The 20,862-nt window shown below is 39.4% G+C and overlaps 1 protein-coding gene across 1 annotated transcript in view; it reads left to right on the forward strand.

Annotated features, from left to right (window-relative positions):
* Positions 1-20,862, forward strand: part of LOC110116238 (long chain acyl-CoA synthetase 9, chloroplastic) — a 30,055-nt gene that overhangs the window by 8,081 nt on the left and 1,112 nt on the right. Inside the window, exons 5-16 of the mRNA XM_028695862.1 lie at positions 294-425; positions 526-699; positions 785-1,014; positions 1,401-1,410; positions 1,754-1,769; positions 2,316-2,329; positions 3,900-3,933; positions 7,490-7,519; positions 8,453-8,463; positions 11,087-11,221; positions 11,512-11,646; positions 11,722-11,928. Coding sequence (XP_028551695.1) covers positions 294-425; positions 526-699; positions 785-1,014; positions 1,401-1,410; positions 1,754-1,769; positions 2,316-2,329; positions 3,900-3,933; positions 7,490-7,519; positions 8,453-8,463; positions 11,087-11,221; positions 11,512-11,646; positions 11,722-11,928 — 1,128 coding nt within the window. The remainder of the gene's footprint in view (positions 1-293; positions 426-525; positions 700-784; positions 1,015-1,400; positions 1,411-1,753; positions 1,770-2,315; positions 2,330-3,899; positions 3,934-7,489; positions 7,520-8,452; positions 8,464-11,086; positions 11,222-11,511; positions 11,647-11,721; positions 11,929-20,862) is intronic.

A 20,862-nucleotide genomic window follows, 5' to 3' on the forward strand; every position in this document is an offset into this window, starting at 1 on the left:
ATTTTGACAACCTAAATTTATGTTTAAGTCTTCATGATATCATTTAATCACACTCACACTCCATTTTAACCATCTAACTTTAACTTTATAACTTATATCCTCATTTGTCTCTATTATTTTGTATAATAAATCCCTGATATTTAAATTTATTACACACAAAAATTGTCTTATGTTCTAATAATGTTGAATGATAATTAATTAATTATCAATATAATACCACTAAAATTACATATTATATTATTTTCTTTGTTTTATTAATTCTAAGGCCTCTATCTTCTATGCTTATATGCAAGGGCGTAATGATGTCACATGGGAATGTCTTGGCCACCGTTGCTGCAGTTATGACAATTGTACCTGGGCTAGGTAGTAAAGATGTCTACTTGGCTTACTTGCCACTAGCTCATATTCTTGAATTAGCGGCAGAGGTAAGATTATACAGTTCTTTAACTTTGCTGGCAGGGTATAATTGATATTCTCTTTTTTTTTTTTTTTTTGCATAAAGCATATGACAATTTCTCTTTGTAGTCTGTTATGATTGCTGCTGGAGCTTCTATTGGATATGGTTCACCTTTGACTCTTACTGACACATCAAACAAAATAAAGAAGGGAACAAAGGGTGATGCCTCAGTTTTAGGACCTACTTTAATGACTGCTGTACCTGCTATTCTTGATCGCATTCGAGATGGTGTGAGGAAAAATGTGTGCATCAACTTGATTTTTCAGAAGTACTTTTCAATCATTGAGCAAACCACAAAAACCAGTTGCTTTATCTCTTTATATTTAGGTAAATGCGAAGGGTGGACTAGCGAAGAAGCTATTTGACGTTGGATATAGTCGTAGGTTTGCAGCAATTAACGGAAGCTGGTTTGGTGCATGGGGCCTGGAGAAACTGCTTTGGGATTTTCTGGTATTTAGCAAAGTTCGGGCAGTTCTGGGTGGAGACGTTCGTTTTCTACTTTCTGGAGGGGCTCCTCTTTCTGGTGACACTCAAAGATTCATCAACATTTGCCTGGGGTGAGAATATGATCTTGAACTATGATTTTAAATAGAAAAATAAAAAAATAACCATATATTCATGTTTCATTGGCCATCTGAATGTTTTAAGTGGCTGTTGGTATATCTTCATTTTAGAAACAAAGTGAAAATTAGTTTTCCTGAACCCTTCAGGCTATAGGATTGCATTTTACGTAAATGAAGACCATGTCATTAACCCTTTGACTGTTTATTTTTTTTAATTCTGCTGTCATGTTGTACGAGACAATCTTATAGCTTTTTCTTTTTCTTCCTTGAAAGATTGAAATAGGCAAATAAACATTGTTATTCACCTTATGAAACTCTTATGGTTTGGGAGAAACATGGTCAACTCCTTGATTTTTGATAGATTTACTTTTTTTCTGCAGATTGCCTTTAGTTTCTAGTTAAAGATGCTTCTCCAGCTGTTCACCCCGTTATTAACTTGGGTAGTCTGTCAACATTACTGATATATAATGCACTAACCACTAAAGATATAAACCATTTATCCAAACATGCTCTTGTTCTCGCTTGATGCCTTCATTCCCATCACCAACCACACTCTTGCTTTCCTGGGTCATCTTTGTCTCATGGTTGCAAGCTTTTGCAGGGTCATCAGCCCTTTTAACCACTTAGCATTTCTCTTTTTCCGCCTGGAGGTCAAAGCTGTCTTCTTAGTTCCTTACGCTCACCACCTATTTATCTTTACTTTTTTGTCATCGTATATGCTGTTGATGTTGAGGGAGAGGGGAAGGGAGGTGAAGGCTTTCAAAAGCAAAGAAGTTCTTCGATGCTTCTTTGATTTAATCAAGCTTTAGACAAGGCATGTTGAATCTGAAAGAACAAAGATGAAAGCATTTATCCATGTCGAGGAGAATCCAAGAGTTTTGTATCTTGACATAGAGCTGCAACCCTTTTTTGCTTTCATTGTTAGGTGCTCGTGTTCTGCATGGTCTAATTGGAAAGCAAATTGGGAGACTCCTAGATCTTGAGATCATGAGTTTGATTCAAGGTTGAAATGTTATTGACTAACTTGTTTTGAAACGTTATTAGTCGGCTTTACAAGTGTTTTGATTTTGAACTGGTGGAGGTGTTTTTAACTTATTGTAGAGAATCAGAGGAGCTAAAGAGGGGAAGTTAATCTCGCCAGATTATTAGTTGGCAAATAAGAGCCTCTGTTTTCAATCTTTTTCCTTTTACCCTTTTTTTTCTTGAATGCTGCTGAGATGACGCCCTGCTTTCAATTTATTAGTTAAAGAAGCTGGGAAATTTGAATTTGTTGAAAAGAAATGCATAGATCATAGTTGATGAAACCGTGGTGCTATTCCATATTCTACTAAATTAGTTGAATTTTAAATTGCTGATTAAATTAAAAAACAAGTAGATTTGTTTCACCGAAAATCAAACATAAAAGAGTTATTTACCTGCATTTATTTAACAATCAAACAAACAACTTAAACACAAAAAAAAAAAAAAAAAAAAAACAAACAAACAACTTGAGAAATAAAAAAAATCATTGTATTTACTTTACATTGCATTATGAAAAGTTTAGTTTTAAAAACTTGCAATCAAACAATTCCAAACTCCCTTTTAAGACATGAGAGGGCAAAACATGGTTCTTCAGTGGTTCTGCTAAACCATGTTAAAAATTTGAAGAACATATTGGGACGGAAGAGAGAGGGGTGAAACAATTATTAGTTACAACACATATATGATTTGCTTAGATGGGTTATGATCATTGTTTGGATGTTTATTAATTAATTTGGCTACCTGCTTCTTTGGTTTGTTCCATTCTTAGCCTTCACATCATTAAAAGGGAATTTACTTGTACGGTTGAGTCAGCTCAGTATCCCTTGTTTTTCTTGATTCTATAAAATGGAGGAAAATGATCATGCTTTGTGGAATCAGTGGATGACTTCTGAATATCAATCAAGGTTGAATTCTGTTACGAGCGGACCGGTCCCCACTGTTTTGGTGTGAAACACTTGGAAATCCAAGTGTTTCCTATCAAATTCAGTCTATAATTTCTAAAAGCAATGAGGGTTGAATTTAGTCTATAACTTCGGAAAGTCAATCAAGGTTCATTCTTATGAAATGTTCTTGTAAATTTTAATTTTTAAATAGCAAAGTAATTACTCTCACTTTTACTAATAATCATATATGCTGTCCTTTTTTGTCAATGGAAATATATAATATTCCTCTTAAGCTTTGGAAATAATATTTGAAGTAAATGCATTACTTATAAAGATGTTTTTACATCAGCATTGGAGTGCTATAAAAATTATTTTCTTATACTAATTGCAGCCGACCTAATTCCAGAACGCCAGTTAAACTGTTTATTTTATTGAATTAGTTTTTGATTTCTGGATATTTCACATTTCATTATGTTATTACAAACCCTGTTTTTAGCATTATTCTACTAATACTTATATGACCTTTTTTTTTTAAATGTGCATGGTTTGTTAGCAGCGGCGGAGCAAGAAATTTTATTCAGGAAAGGGCCTAAATTAAAATAGTTCCGTTTGCCGTCTCATCTGAAATGTTAGAAACTTAGAATGCATTAAGATAGTTTCGTTTGCCGTCTCATTGTTGGAGCCAAGAGGAGCTGTAAGATCAAAATTAAGAATACAAATAATATGACTTTTAGAGCTTAGAAGACATAAATATCTGCCTTAATGACTAATAATCAACCCAAAAGAAAAAAAAAAAAAAAGCAGACAGAACAAGCTCTTATACCATCATCCAACGAACTTCCCATGTGCTACCCCACCCAATGGATCATCAAACTCCAGCTACAGCCTCGAAGCAAAAGTAAACTTCACAAATCAGGAAAAGCGGCATAAATGCATAAACTAAGGAAGTAAATACAGAACAAAATAAAATGACAGGATGCAATTGCTTTCACCGACCGAGATGAAACTCGTGAGCGCACTGCAACTTGACCGTGGACCTCCCTCCGCCGGTCATGACCACCTCAAGGCAGATCGAGCAAGCTGTAGCCACCTCGGCTTGGAGAAGGCGGAGGGTGACTGCTTGTTGAAGTTCGAATGGGGGGAGGCAGGCGTCGGAGGCAAAGAAGAAGACTGGTGTTGTCCGGCGGAGTTCGATCGGCTATGGCAGAGCGACGAATTGAAATCCCAAAGTAAGTTTTCTGAAACTTTCTTTCCTCTCTGTCTGTATGCGTGAGTCAACCGAATGAGAGGAGGGATCCTTTTTGTGTTGTGAGAGAGCAGTTTGAACGATCGTGAGTGATCGTGGGTCGACGGTTTTGATCGTGGGCTGAGCGGTTGTGTCGTGCAAGCCATATGAGGTGTCAGTCGAGTGTGTAGATTGGGATCGGCTTGGCCGAACGAAGGTGTTGGGTTCTCTGACAGTTAGAGGTCAACAAGTACCATCATTTGTCCATGAATTATATGAAGTTTATCGAATAATGAGGCTCAGATATAGCTGTACTGAATAGAGGAAACTTTGTCGATTCCTATTACTTTGATATTTGGTCGGTTATAATGTCTTACTAGGTATAAGGAAACTACTGGAAGATACCTAAATCTTGCTACTTGTAGTATGATAATGGGTGCATATTATTTTCTCTAAGATACGTAGTCATCATGCGATGTGAATGATAATGCTATGTTGGCTTGTGCGTGAATATTGCTGTGTTCATTAGTATGCTTATTTTTTCTCTCATTCATCTATATATAATATGTATTATTAATCAAGCATAAAATTTTATGGTGCATTTTTTTTACTCTTGTTTAGGACATAATATATCCTTTTTTCTGCGGTGAAGATTATAAATCTATTGGTGCATGTGTTATGAATATTTTATTTTATTCGAGAAAATGATCAAAACGGTCCCTTAAGTATTTATGAAATATCAAAATGGATTTAAACTATATTAAAGGACCATTTTGGCCCCTCAAGTCTTTAAAAATGAACCAAAATAGTCCCATTAAGGAGTTGAGGAATCAAAATAGTTCTTTAATATATATTTTGGTTCCTTCCGACCGACACAAACCCGATGCCTGAGCCCTCAATCCGACTATGCCTGCTTTGTGTGAGAAATTCGACCGTCTGCCTAAGCCCGATACCCCACGTGAGCCCCATGCCCCAATCTGCTGTTGCTTCTCGCGTGGCTTTGTTGACGTGATTTTGACCGGTCCTAGCGTCCTAACCGAACGTCGTCCTACCTCTGTATTTCCGGCTTCAAATCCCGCACGCAATCCTCAATTCAATCCGACCTAGCCTGCATATAGTTGTTGACCTATAACTGCCGACCTTCCCATACGAAGAAGCGACATGAGCCACGATTGCATGACAACTGCTCGCCACGATCCCACGTTTGCTCCTCACAGCACAAAACAACGAAACCCTCCCCATTCACACTCTTATGCTCTCAGAACTGCAAGAAATCGGAAGCAAGGAAGGAAGTTCAACGACTTACCTCTTCCAGTGAATGAACTGAATGGGGGTTTTTGCTCGCGATTTTGTGAAAATGAGCAGAGGTGTCAGTTCAGTTGTGGAGTGAATCGACGTGAGGTGAAGCCGTGAAGTGGTTAGTGGTCAACAAATGTCCTCTAACAAATGTGGTATGCACCAATCGCAAATTATTCGTGTGAGAGGACGAGCAGGGTTTGGTCATTGTAGGATGTGTGTCTCTAGCGTGTAAAAAGAGAATGAGAGTGCAAGGGAGTTCCGGCATGCGTGAGAGTCGAATGAGAAGGCGAGTGGTTTGTCGTTTGAGTTTTATTGTCATGAGGGGAGTTACGTGAGCGAAAAGTTACGACTTTTGAGAGCGAACTGCGTGAGGTGGGGTCTAGCGGTCAACATAACGTTCTATTGTTGTGAGGGTAGGTGGAAGTAGTTAGGCGAGGGAAGTCTTTATGGCAGTAGTTAAGTCTTGCGGCTGGACTTCTATCATAGCAGCAAGTGCCCTACAATCTTTTCCCTTGGATTTCTTGTCAGTCAGATTCAGCCAAGGTCAGCCGCAGCTACTAAGAGCAGTAGAGTTTTGCTGGAAAAGGGCAAGGAGAGGGTCACTGTTATTGTAGCACTGGGGGGCAAGCGAAATTTCAGCGATTCTTGGATTTCAAAACCGTTCCGCCATCTTTTTATGTTGAAAGTCTGGCCCCTCAGATTTTCTGTTGTACTCTTTTTTATTATTATTATTATATGGACATTTAATTTACTGCTTTTTCCCTCTTTGACAAAATTATGGATTGCTGGAGAATTCCTGCATGACTGCATTTAGATCAAGGTATTGGATAGCTGGTAAGTGGCTGAAGGCTCTCACCACAATTGTTACTTTATCTGTGCTACAGAAAAGTCGCAGGGCAGCGAACCTAAAAGAAAGATCAGGCGGCATAGAATTGTCGTTGTGCAGGAGTCTTGTGGGATTACAAGGTTCTTGTGGTGTTCATTTCTTGTTTAGGTTTAGCTTTTATTTTTGTGAAGAGGCAACTAGTTTAGTAGGAGATTTGAGGTCACCTAATCTTGTCAAAGAGTACTATTAGCCTGTAATTTTTTCTTTACACTGTCAGCCTTAGTTATAACATAACAATCATTTATGGCAAGAATCTTGTGTAGATTTGTCCGGCTCCTTTAATGATTATATCTCTAATGACTTATTTTATTAATTTTCTCATTTAATCATGACTTTGAATACATTTAGATTTTTAGAATGTCATTAGCTTAGGAGTTTTTTGTACTTTAATATTTTTAGCAGCACAATGATAGGGCTATTTAACCTAAGAAAAGCATAACAAAAATACTATACAATGAAAATATAATATAAGGCATCTTTCATTGATTTGAAAGTATTGGGTGAAATAGATAGTAAAAATAAACTTTCATGAAAACAATCAATTAAAAATGTTATTAAACTATATGTGATGAGGACATCAGCAGGAGATTCTGGGTTTCTGGCATGTCTATCAGAGGAGGCATCATAGATCGACGATTACGATTAGGAGTTTTTATTTGTGATGCATTTTATGAATTTCTTCTGTTTATTTTTTAGTTTTTACTATTGTATCCCTAAGAGGGATTAATTAGTGTTGTAGCCTAGAGGGCAATTTAGTCTTTGTGTCTTTTGTTCCTTGAGGCCTATATATGAAGGCCCTAACTTTTGTATTGGATTGATGATGATTTTGGATAAAAATTTCGGCACTTGTTCCTTTTTCTTTGTTGTGAGCTCTTGAGATAGGAGAGAACCCTAAGAGAGGGCCTAGCGATTCCCGTCAGCCGCAGGTAGAGTTCGGGCTCGCGGTTTGTATCCGTTCTTATTCCTTCCCCTTTCCTCTTCCCCATACCGCCGGCTACCCACTTTCCACTCCCAAATTCCGGCCAAACCCTCTCCCTAACACCCAAACCGCCGGCCAAGCTTCACCAAATCCCCCACCCGCCAGCCCTACTCCCCCCAAAACCCCAAACCGACCCCCTCCATAGCCATCGGTCCCCCTCCCTAGCCCAACCCTAGCTGTTGGCCAAGCCAAACCCCCAATCCCCTTGATTCCAATTTATATCACCCCCTTTAATAATTTCCTAATTGAGAGGATTCTAATTTGGAAGGTCCCTTAATTCAAATTCAAATGAATTTGAATTTAAATAACTTTCCAAATTAAAATAAACCTATTTTGGAAGTTCCCCTAATCACTACAATATGAAATTAAAGTATATTTAATTTCAAATCCCTCATTCATTGCATGTAGATACATTCATTGAGTGTGGATGCCGCCTTCCCCCTCCCATTTCTCTTGGCCGGCCCCCTCTCTCCCTCTCTCTTAATTAATTCCTTCCCATTAGTGCTCTCAATCAAAGCCCCTCTCATCAAGGTGCGTCGCCCCAACCTAGCCCCAATTAGAGGAGATTAAAAATTCAAATTATTCCCTTCTTCCTAACATTAAAATCTGAAATTAAATTTCAGATTTTAATTTGTTTTCCCTCTACCAACTTAACCCTAAAATATGAAATAAAAAATTGGCCCCTCTCACAGCCTTGGCCGACCACCCTAGCTCTCCCTCCGCCCTTACTTTTCTTCTCTCCTACTTGAATCATCATCTAAGAGAGAGAACACACGACCTTCCCCGGCCTCCTTACCCATGCATGACCGATCCCGAGCAAGATCATGGATTCGTTTACAATAATCAAGGACTAGTGGATGTTCTTCGTTCCCCCTTCTTTGACATCAATTGGGAGATTGACCAATCTGCCGAAGACTACTTCAACCGGATCTTCTTCTCATTGACTACCTGATGGGGACAGCAGATCATGGAAAGTATATCAGAGACGTGGCCGACGATCTTCGGCCACGATCACACCGATTTATTTTTGATTCATTATATGTATTTATTTTATTTGTTTGGATTATGTATTTGTTTTATTGCATTTTCTGTTTTACCCTTACTTAAGGGTCTGGTCATATGTAAGCCCTAGGGGCAACGTTGTCTTTTAGTTCTCTTTCATTGTATAAGGCTATTTATAAGTCCCTTATGGTTCTTTTCAAGGGATGAAGAATTATAATGAAAATTTCTGCAACTTTGTGTTTTATGGCAGCTTGAGAGCTCTGGAGAGAAATCCCTAGGAGAGGAAAAACGGATCACCCATCAACCTTGGAAGCGTCCAGGTTCGTTTCTCTTTTCTACCTTGATCTTTTCTTCTTCTTCCCTTCCCCTCCCTTCCACCGTACGACCAAGCCCTTTCTCCCAAAGCCGCCGTCCACCTCCAATCCTTTTTCCCCGCCGGCTAACACTAATCCCACATCCCACCTCTCGGTCAAACTCCCCCCCTTACTCAGCTAACACTCCATCCTCCCCATCTCCAAGCCACCAAAACCCTAGCCTAGCCGCCGGCCTATTCCCTCCCCCTTTGCCTCCAAAATTCAAAACCCCTCATCATTACTTTCCTTCTCTACATAACCTCTTTTGGGAAAGTTTTAATTTCAATTATTCAATCAATTTGAAAGTTCTTCAAATCAAATCCAAATCAATTTTGAATTGGATTTAGATTCAAATCCTCCTTAATTTGGGGTTCCCAACTAAGCAAGTAGTAAATCCCCTTCCCTAAACCCCCATCCCCATCACCATGCTGTCGGCCCCCCTCTCCCTATCTCTCTCCCTCCACAATAATTCCTTTCGCTCTAATTACTTCAATCAAGCCTCTCATTAGGGATTGATTTTCCCTCCCTTTTTCTTTACTTGAATTCAAACTTCAAACCCTATTTCCCTCCATCCTCTTCCTTTAAAATCTGAACCATATTTCACCACCACTTGCTCTAACCTAGCCGGCCCTACCCTAACCCTAACTCCACCAAAATCCGAACCTAAACTCTCCCAAGCCTCCTACCTTGGCCGACCACCCTCCCATCCCTTCTTCTACTTGGCTTCCTTGGAGAAACTTCTTTCTCTCAAAGAGAATCCTCAAGGACAGCAAAGAGCGTCTTCCACAGTACTTCAACACCACGTATCTTATGCATGGCCAATCCTGAGCTCGACTCCGACTTCGTCTACAACACAAGGTTTCGTCGACATCCTTTGATCACCTTTCTTCAACATCAATTCAGAGGTAGATAATTCCATCGAGGAATACCTGGAGCGTATCATGTTCACTCTTTCAGAAGCCATCGAAGAACAGCTTTCCACTGTTTAGTGGCAAATCACCGCCACACCAAGACGAGGGTGAACTCTTTCCCCCTCTGCAATTTCCGTCATATTCTCCTTTGATTGTTGTTGTGTATCAAGCATAAAGAATCATGCAAAGGTCTCCGCCAAAGCTTTGTAAACGTAGGGAATGAGTGATGGACTTACATGCATCTAATCTCGTTGTTAATCTAGGGATGTTATTGGAAATCCTCTATATTTGCTTATGTTGAATTTTATAATTGTTTTGTGATCCTAACTATTATTGTGTGACTTGGCCTAAACTAAGACATCACTTTCTTGTTTTTCATTTTCGTTAAGTGGCTAACTTTTAATTGTTATTGCTCTTACTTGAAAACGTGCAAAATTTTATATACATCATTTAAAGCATAGTTCTGCATCACTACCGCTCTCGACTAACATCGGTGTCCCGTCCAATGGCAAATCCTCCATCACCCACCGACCTCCTCTTTTCCGGTTAACTTTTTCTTGGACAAAACTGTAAGCGCCTTCTATACTTTGGTAGCATCATTATTGTTGTGCAAATTATTCTTCCGCTAAAGCCCTCGAGGTGATTGCTCTAATTGTTAACCGGTAGATTTTTGTTACTTGCGTATCTAGCTTTACTATAATCTTGATGTTATTTTAATTGCCCTTCTAATCTATTTCGTAATTGCATGCCAAAAGCAAAATAACAATTACGAAATGCTAGAATCTAACCTTGTGAAACATTAATTTTAAAATGGACAAGCTTAACAAATTTTATTAAATTCCTGCAATTCCTTTTTGTTTCACATCAATATGAGCAGTTACAATCTATGCATATTCATGTATGAGCAATTTGATTAAATTCCAAAGTTGATCTGATCTCAATTATTTTTCGATCTCATCAGAAAAGTTTCTTGTCTAACATACATACATACACTCATAAATATATTAATTCATATTCATGCTTGCATATATATATATATATATACATTATTTCAAATTTAAATATGTACATAAGTATGTGTGTATAAACATCCATACATATTTGCACATTAAGATCTATCTTGATTTGATTAATTTCAACTCAATTCAAGTTTGATCTGAGCTGGGCTGTGCTCGTTAGTTAGCTCACTGACTTGAATTTGAGCACGATTTGAGCCAAGGGCTGATCCAAATTTTGTGCAATTTTTAAACTTAGATCCTCGGTCACCCTATCTCTAAGTTTGTTTGAATAGCTTCTTGTTTCTTCTGATTTAACCTAACATAGAGAATCGTTAGCTGCGCTTGCCAAGAGGCTCAATTAAGTGCAGCTTTTTTTTTTTTTTTTCCATGCAACATACCAACAATTTTATTTTTCTTTTCCATTTTTGATATTTTTTTGTAGTGTTTCTGTCCGTTTTTTAATTTCATTTAATTTTATGAACTTGCCAATGAGAATTTAATTGCTCTAGCAGCTAATTGATTGGCCAGAAGGTGGATATTTAACGACAGATTCACCAATGCCACGTGGTGAAATTGTTATTGGGGGACCAAATGTGACTCCGGGGTATTTCAAGAATGAAGAGAAAACTAAGGAAGTATACAAGGTGAGCCCTCTCAAGGATCTAATATCGGAAAATATCGGATTTGATAATATTAGAGCATATTTGTTCATTCCTAGAAATGAAGAGAATGGAAACGAGACTTTCCATACTTGAGATCCAAAAAGGAGTTAACTTTCTAAAAATAAAAACTTTTGTACTAAAAAGCTAGAAAACATTTGTTTTGCCACATCGTATGAAATGTTCATTTTTTAAGAAAATATATTTCCCATTCAACTCTTCAGCTATAGATGCCCTTAGACTAACTATATTATGCACTGCATGTTACATAAAAGCTTGATGAAAGGGGCATGAGATGGTTTTACACTGGGGACATTGGACGCTTTCATCCAGATGGTTGCCTTGAAATCATTGATCGGAAAAAAGATATTGTGAAACTTCAACACGGTGAATATGTTTCTCTGGGAAAGGTACGAATTTTTGTCCCATGTGCTGTTCTGAATTAATATTCATCTTTAGGTTAAGCTATCTTACCTTTTTTGCAGGTAGAGACTGCTCTTATTGTGAGCCCATATGTCGAAAATATCATGTTGCATGCTGATCCTTTTCACAGCTATTGTGTGGCCCTTGTCACAGTGGCATCACACGCTCTAGAAAGTTGGGCTCAGAAGCAGGGAATCACTTTCAGCAACTTATCTGATCTATGTCAAAAGGAAGAGGCTGTGAAAGAAGTGCATGCATCACTTGTAAAGGTTGGCAACATAAAATTTTATTCTTCCACATTTTTTTGAATGAATCATAACAAAATAAACTTATTTCAAGATTTTCAAAGATTAAGCCTTCGTTTGGGACTTCTATTTTACTGATTCATAAAGCAACTTTTTAGTACAAAAATTAAAATTTTTATACTAAAAAGTTACTTTAAAAAGCAGAAAGAAAGTTGTCCCAAATGAAGCCTAAATGGCTGAAAATTTTGTGATGGGCATATTTATAGACTCTTTGTTACCCATGATCATGAATGTTGTTAGTGAGTTGACAAATCAACTAGGCTACAAATAAATCTAAGATGGTAACCGGTCTACAATAACAATAGCAAGACCATAAGATTGTGGAGAAGAGAGAAATTTTCTTCATTTCTGATAGATTTTGCCATGATACGCTTTATTTATATCAATCACCTTGCCAAGAGCTAATTTTAAGGCAGTGGAGTACTGGTGGAAGAGGTCCAATCAACGACAGATGATAGATCACAAGAGATGGGAAAAGATCGAACAATATCTTATTTTTAATTGTCTTATATGTTTTACCGTGCTACGCCCACCTTGCAGAGTACTTTTCTTGCTAGATTATTCTTTGATGTTTCATTGCATTTATGGTCTATTTAAGTATGTATTGTTAACCTCATATAGGCTTCTTTTGGGATGGCTTTCTTTCTACTTCTTAAAGCAGCTTCCTAGCACAAAATTTTTAATTTTTGTATTAGGAAGCTGCTTTAAGAAGCAATAAAAAAGCCGTCCCAAACGAAGCCTTAGTTTGCCTGGAGAAAGTAATGCGATATCTGTTGGGTGTGTAACCTAATGGTGTTCTCCCTTGCCTCCAAAGAGGTGATTGGGGTTCGCTTCCTTATAATAAAATAATAATAATAATATCAACAAGACAAAGGAAGGAAGTTATGTTAACATCGTTGTAAAACATTTTTTTTAGCTAGCCCCCCCCCTGATTTGTGAACTTTTGACTTGGCCTGGATCTGAGGCATATCGAGGATAAGCGGAGGCCTTAAATGTATAGGCTTAACTGAGAACACAGGGAAACCTGTAACATTGCAAGTCATGTCTTAGCAAATATTATGAAGATTGCCTTCTTTTTTAGGGTTGTTGGCCTGGTGAATGGATGGGCCTTCTCACAAGTCCATTGGGGAGAACCGTAAACTTTGTTTCTTTCAACTGATTCAAGGGATTCATGCAGTCAATTAATTCAAGCAACTGGATAGTTGAACCTAAATCGTTATGCTCTTGGATGAAAAATCAATAAAATGAGTAGCCCCAGCTAAACAAAGAAATACAAAAATTTGCTTTGTGCATGTCGGCTCACCCTTGGCCAAACCTTGAATAAAAGATTACTGAAATACAAAGTATTGATGTTTAATATTAGTATTTTATATTGATTTAATCCTATATTAACACTTTAGTACGTGTATAGTTAATTCATATAATTTGTGCTATATGAATTGTGCTAATATTAACTGTTATCTTATAATTTTTAATTAATCAGTTTTTTTATTTGTAATCAACCCTAGCCTTTTCTTAGTTAGGCTTAGCTTGTTAAAGTTGGCTTTGGACACTCTCAAATGATAGGCATGATTGGGATTGGATAAACTCTTAAAGATGTCAATTTGATTTTGTAAGATTGTTGACATATTTAGGTGTTAAATAAACTCTTAATAATGGAATAGATTATGGTAGAAGTTCTTTTCATAAATGAGGATATAATTTTGATGCTTTATTTACTTATGTATGAATGTTTATAAGCTCTCTTACAAATCAATAAAACGTATAATAATTTGTTTCCGCTTAATATCTCTCAATATGGTATTAGAGCAAAAAAATTTATATGTTGCGTATCTGATTTCAGGGAATAGAATTTTGATGATAGTAAATACTTCTGTTTCTCTACGACTGTCTTGCCTACTAACATTTCAGGTCCACAAGATCAAAACTGCAATTTGAACCAGCTCAAGATTGGGTAAACTAGGTCTGAGTCAGTTTGTAAATCTCTTACCTTTTCTTGAGTCAATTGTAAATGATGTGGTTTATGATGCTAAGTAACCTTGCACATACACACTTGTGAAAATTTCTTACTGTTTTTAGAATTTTCTGTTTTTACTCACATCGTCCTGGACGATCCCAAAATCATCGTCCTGGACGATCCCAAAATCGTCCTGGACGATCCTTTAAAAATAGAAACCCTAATTAGGGCATCCTGGTTAAGACAACCGACATTAAGCACATCATCTCGATGTGATCATCGTCCTGGATGATAGGCTCAAATCAGAAAGAATTAGTCGCAAGATCAGTTAAAGCATGTTTTATTTTTGGACATCTTAGACGATGCAGCACAATTATGCCTAAAGTAAATCTGGTTATTAAGGAAAGCAATTAATGTTTGATTGCACGATCACATCGTCCTTCTCGATCGCAGGATCGTCCGGGACGATTAGATAACAAACCTTAATTTTCCCTGGACGATCAAACATCAGCCTGCGTCTATTCAGGGCGATGCTCTGGACGATCTGTGATGTTTTGAACTAATCGTCTTAGAAAATCGCGAGATCGTCCCGGACGATCTAATCAATTTTGCATCGTCCAGACTCTCATCCAGGGCGATGGTCTGGACGATATTCTACAAATTGAACTAATTGTACATGACGATATACTATCGTCTTGGACGATATACCATCGTCCTGGACGATATGAACAAATTTCCTTCTGATCGTTCCGGATCGTCCTGGCTAATTGAGCTGAAATTGTACTGATTGTACAGGACGATCAGCCGATCGTCCTAGACGATAATGTTGGTTTGTTGCAATTAAGAGCTATTCCGAAGCTCTTCTTTATAAATTCTCTTGTTTCGCCCAAGAGGGTATCTTTTGTTGGTGTTTTGACCTAAGAGAGCCTAGAGGAGAGGGGGAGAGAGAGAGAAAGGATCTTGTGAGGGGGAGTTTGTGAGGGGTTTCATAAAGGTTGCTCCAAGCAAGGATCCAAGTCGTCTTCTCCGATCGTCTTCCCTTGTCCTTGGAGGTTAGAGAGAGGTCTACTTCAGTAATCGATCAAGATTCTCTGCCTTTTTCAGGAGGAAGCAAAATGAGTCGGGTTCTATGCCTCACCGGTGTCTGTGGAAAGGATGTTTTGTAAAGGCTTCTCCGCCTTGCTGTGGGAGCAAAAGGAGAGTCACTGAGTTTAGTGCAATACCCGGAGGGCGCCTCTGGGGAGTAGTTGTAGGTCGAGTTGACCAAACCACTATAAATCTCTATGTTCTTTGCTACTGCTTTTTCCGCATTTAATTTCCGCATTTTAAATTTTTTTGTGGTGAATTTTTGTTTGGATTGAGTTTTATGTTTTGATTGAAATATTTTTTAAAATACCAATTCACCCCACTCTTGGTTAATCTTGGGCTAGTTCATAAAGGTTTAACATCTTTAACGAACTTTCATTATAGTCAACTCCTCAGCCTCTGTATCCAACTTGCTTGCCCTCCATACATATTTGTAAATTCCTCCCACATGTATTCGGTTGCATCTCATCTTTCTAGAATGTTTACACTTGTTTAACACTTGAGCTCACTCTCTAATAATTGCTCGTGCTCTTATCACCCTTGCTCTGGTCTTACTTTTGCTCTCCATCCCTGGTCCAATAAGCTATGATGATTTCTAATTGCTTTTGGCTTTACCAATTCTTTTGCTAATATCTATCACTTTGTCTTTAACACAATTGAAACTTATATATCTTCTTGTTTATGTTGACAACATCATCACTAGGAACTTTGATACTGTTGTTAAATGATTTGTCAATCTTCTTATTCAATGATTCTCTATCAATGATCTTAGACCATACACTATTTTCTTGACATGGATGTTGTTATGCAACTATATAGACTCATCTTATTTGAACATCAATGCATCCTTGATATTCTTTCTTGCTAAGATAATGGATGCTACTTACGTGACTACACTTCTTTCTACCTTTCTTATTCTCACTCTTTGCCTTGGCTTCTCTTCTCACAAAGACTAATCTTACTTCAATGGCTTTTGATCTCAGCTCAATCATATTTTCGAAGTATCTATACAGCCACCTGAACAAGCTATCATTGAATGATCTACACATATTAGTAATGAGAAGGCTCATGTCGATTTGGTAGAGTATATTCTTTATAGCCAACAAGTGTAAGAAGTGGTCACAAAAAATGATGATCTAAGAGGCGAGATGAACCAAGCATGCAAAGATAATCAAAAGTTGGTGACAACATTGGAACTTAAACCTCTAGGAGTCTTTAAGCGTCAAGCAGCAAACATTTGTAGCTTGACTAACTGTTGGAGCTAAGTAGTAAATACTAAGTCATGACTCCTTATGCTTTCAAAATAATGGGCATTGAAATTCTTATAGAATAATTTGGTGATGTTTTAAATTGATAGAATTAATAAAATAGGTTGAGTTTTTCTGCTTAAATGCTTCATGTATTGTTGCTTAGTAATGCATGCTTGTAGAGATAGTTATAGCTTCCAATAGAGATATGAGTGCAAGTGTTTTACATGTTTATCCAGTTTACATTTAGTAAGTGATATTATTATTATTGTTGTTGCATCCTGGAATATTTGCGGCAATAGAGAAATATAAAGTTTTAATGTCTCAACTTTATACGAAGATCCAGCACACAATCAGATAAAAGAGGTGTAGCGTTCATAAGAGACACCAGAGTTTTTACATGAAAACCCCTGAAAAGGGGGAAAAAACATGGGGCCTGACCCAGTTTAAATGAATCCACTATTGTTTGCAGTTGATTACAAATGATGCCTATCCTTTGCTGGAAGGCCCTAATTTGATGTAGCAAATATACATCATATAAAGTGAATTAAATAGTGGGAGTTAGAAGAATTAATATTGACATGTTCGTTTAGTCGGCATGACCAATGTTGATAGGCGACGAAGGTCGAAAGGACCGTAGTCGGCGGGCGACAATGGTTAGAAAGACCGTTGTCTGGTGACAGAGGTCGAAAGGATCGTAAACGGTGGGTGACATAGGTCAGAAGTACTGTAGTTGGCGGGTGACAGAGGTCAGAAGGACCGTAGTCGGTGGGTGACAGTGGTCAGAAAGGTCGTTGTCTGGCGACGTAGATCAGAAGGATCGTAGTCACACGATGGAGGTCGAAAAGATTGTAGTTGGCAGACGACAGTGGTCAGAAAGACCATTGTCTGGCTACGAAGGTTGAAAAGACCATAGTCGGCGGGCGACGGAGGTCGGGAAGATGGTTATCTAGCGACAGAGGTCAGAAGGATCATAGTCAGTAGGCGATAGTGGTCGGAAAGAACAGTGTCTGGTGGCGGAGGTTGAAAGGATCGTAGTTGGTCGGCGACGAAGGTTTTAAAGATCGTTATCTGGAGACTGGTCACAAGGACCGTAATCTAGCGACGGAGGTCGGAAGGATTATAATCGGCGATAGTGGTCGGAAAGACCGTTGCCTAATGACGGAGGTCGAAAAGTTCGTTATCTGGCGACAGGGGTCGAAACGACCACTATCTGGAGATGTTTAGAAGGATCATAATATGGCGACAGAGGTCAGAAAGACTAGTCGGCGGGCGACAATGGTTGGAAAGACCGTAATCGCTGAGCGACGGAGGTCAGAAAAATCGTAGTTGGCGGGTGACAGTGGTAAGAAAATCATTGTATGGAGATGGAAGTTAGAAGGACCATACTCAGCGAGCGACGGGGGTTAGAAGGACCATAGTCGGCGGGCGAAGGTCTTAAAGAACGTTATCTGGCGGCAAAGGTCAGAAGGACCGTAGTCGGCAGGCGATAGTGGTCGAAAAGACCGTTGTCTGATGACGGAGGTCGAAAGGACAGTAGTAGACGAAGGTCTTGAAGACTCTTATCTGAAGACAGTGGTCAAAAATACCGTAATCTAACGACGGAGGTCAGAAGGATTGTAGTAGGCAAACGACAGTGGTTGGAAAGACCGTTGTCTAATGACGAAGGTCGGAAAGTTTGTTATCTGGCGATAAGGGTTGGAAGGACCGCTGTCTGGAGATGCTGGTCAGAAGGACTGTAATCTGGAAACAGAGGTCGGAATGACTGTAATCGGCGGGTGACGAAGGTGAGAAAGTTCTTTAGTAGGCGGGAGACAGTGTTGTCTGACAATGGAGGTCAGAAGCATTGTAGTCTGGCGAAGGAGGTCGGAAGGATTGTAGTTGGTGGGCGACAGTGGTCGGAAAGACCATTGTCTGGTGACGGAGGTCGAAAGGACCGTAGTTGGCGGCAATGGAGGTCGGAAAGACCGTTATCTAGTGACAGGGGTCGGAAGGACCGTAGTTGGTGGGTGATAGTGGTCTGAAAGACCCTTGTATGACGACGGAGGTCGAAAGGACCGTAGTAGGCGGGTGATAGAGGTTGGAAAGGGCATTATCTGGCAACAAGGGTTGGAAGGACCGTAATCGACGGGCAAAGGAGGTCAGAGAGATTGTAGTCAGTGGGCGACAGAGGTTGGAAAGATCTTTATATGGCGATAGGGGGTCGGAAGGACCGTAGTCGGCGGGCAACAGAGGTGGAAAGGACCATCATCGGGTGGTGACAGAGGTTAGAAAGATCATTATATGGTGACAAGAGTCGGAAGGACCGTAATGGAAAGTGCTGATTTTGCTCCAGGATCGTCCAGGACGATCTGGGATCATCCTGGGACGATCAGTTGAGGATTTGCTCCAGAATGTGTCCAGATTGCTCCAGGTGATTTTCCTGTAGGTATCGGCCGGGCCGATAGGGATATCGTCCAGGCCGATCGGTTTAGTGCATGATTTCGTCCTGAGAATCGCCCTGTGAACCGTCCAGGACGATGAATTGTGTTCAGATTGTCCCAGGACGATATTGCGATCGGCCGGGCCGATCTGTGTATTATAAAGCTGAAATCAGTCATTTTGAAGTGAGAGAAAAATCAAAATTAACGAAAATATCAGTCGAGGAGAGAGAAAGTCGAGGGCTTTTTGGGAAAAGTTGATTTTCGAGCGACGCGGCTCCGTTTTCGTCCGAAGAGACTGTTTAGGAAATTGCTGTACGCAAGGTAAGACACATTCCGCCTTTCTCAATTTTCAGAACCGTCGTGTTTGGCGGTATTTTCTGTCCGGAATTGATTTTTATTCGTGATTTTCGTCCGTATTTTCCGATAAGTTCAGTTTTTACCGCGTAACTTTCTGTAGGTTGTTGACGTGCCGAGTGTGCACATTTTGATTATTTTCTGGAGATTTTTGTCCGAGTAATTTTGATTCGACGGTGTTTTTCGTCGACTGGATTTTTCTGTGTAGTTTAAAAATTGCTGAGCAGTAGAATTAAAGTCTTGTAATGTTGTTATCTACATTCTGTGCAAATTTGGTATTCTGTGATTTTTTCAGGAAAAATTGTGTAAATTCCGTATACAGCCGTTGTGCTGCCCGATTTTTGTGTGATTTCTGATTTGTCCGGATTTCTTCTGAATTGATATGCTATCTGTATATGCTATAAAAAGGGAGATATAAGGGGCCTGGATCCTAAGAGATTCAGTTAGTGTCTGGGAAATCTGAAATGAGCTCAATCTAAAATTCTGAAATCAGTTCTGTTCCGGATCCGATGAATTCTGTTCTGGTGCTATAAGCACATCTGTTCTGGTGCCGTGAGCACAAAGGGAGGCATAAGGGGCCAGAATCCGAGAGATTCTGTCAGTGTCTGGGAAGGGAGGCATAAGGGGCCGAAATCCGTAGAGATTCCGTCAGTGTCAGGGCATTTAGCTATGAATTAAATAATATCTGATATCTGATTTGATATGATTCTAATTTCCGTATCTGTTCTGTAAGCAAATCTGATTCTGATTTCCGTACGATATGAATTGATCTGATCTGAATTTCTAATTTCTGTACGATTCTGATTCTGTTGATTTAATCTGTTCTGATTTGTATTTGTCTGTGTTTGAGTTGAAATATTTGGAAGATTCAGTTCAGAAGCAAATTCCAAAGCCAGATCCTGGTCAGTCAGTTTGTTCGTTCCGGTCGCGACCCGGTGCGAGCGGGATCCGTCCCGGATCGGGTCGGGTCGTGACACGTAATGGGCGGGCGACGGAGGTAGGAAAGACCATAGTCGGTGGCCGATGAATGTCGGATGTAAATCCAATGTCAGTTGGTGGCCGAGTGAAAGTCTGGGGTTTTTCGTTGACCGGGAAGAATTCTAGCGTTTATCGGTGGCCGGGTGGAGGTCCGACGAAAGTCCGACTAGAGTTGGTGGTCGGGCAGAAGTTCGAGCGTTAGTCAATGGTTTGACAGAAGTTTGACGATGGTCGATGGTCTGGCGGAAGTTCGGGCGGTGGTGGAGGAGTTTGGTGGCAAGAGAGATCTCAGATCTCTCTTCTATCTTCCTTGGTGGAGATGTGGGGTAAGTCCGATGACAGTCGGTGGTTGGGCAGAAGTCCGGGCGTTAGTTGAGGTATGACGGAAGCCCGGCGTCAGTCGGTGGTCCAGTGGAAGTCCGACAATGGTAGGTGGTCCGGCGGAAGTCCGGACGGTGGTCGAGGAGGGGAGCTTTGTGGTAAGAGAGATCTTATATCTCTCTTCTTTCTTCCTCCCCTTTTGTTACTTTTTTTTTTTTAAGAATGGGGGGTCTATTTATAGTTTTTGGGGAGTGGCATGACTAGTAAATAGTGAGAAAATCATGGGCATGTTGGGAGCATTTTGAATGGATGGCCGATATTGATCCCCTTGATCGTGGACCTTTTATCGAGCATTTGAGTATCTTATTAATGCTAGAATTCAGCGATCTTAGGCTTGTTGGATTCATCTTGTCAAGCCACTCAATTTGATTATAAGCATGCCACTTTTGGATTTTGTTTGGTTATCCAATTTTTGGTTTGAACTTTTTCAAATGTGCTTCGAGTCTTTGATTTGGACCCATTTGGGCTCAAC

The sequence above is a fragment of the Dendrobium catenatum genome, unplaced genomic scaffold, assembly GCF_001605985.2.
Source record: "Dendrobium catenatum unplaced genomic scaffold, ASM160598v2 fragScaff_scaffold_698, whole genome shotgun sequence".
Taxonomy (NCBI): domain Eukaryota; kingdom Viridiplantae; phylum Streptophyta; class Magnoliopsida; order Asparagales; family Orchidaceae; genus Dendrobium; species Dendrobium catenatum.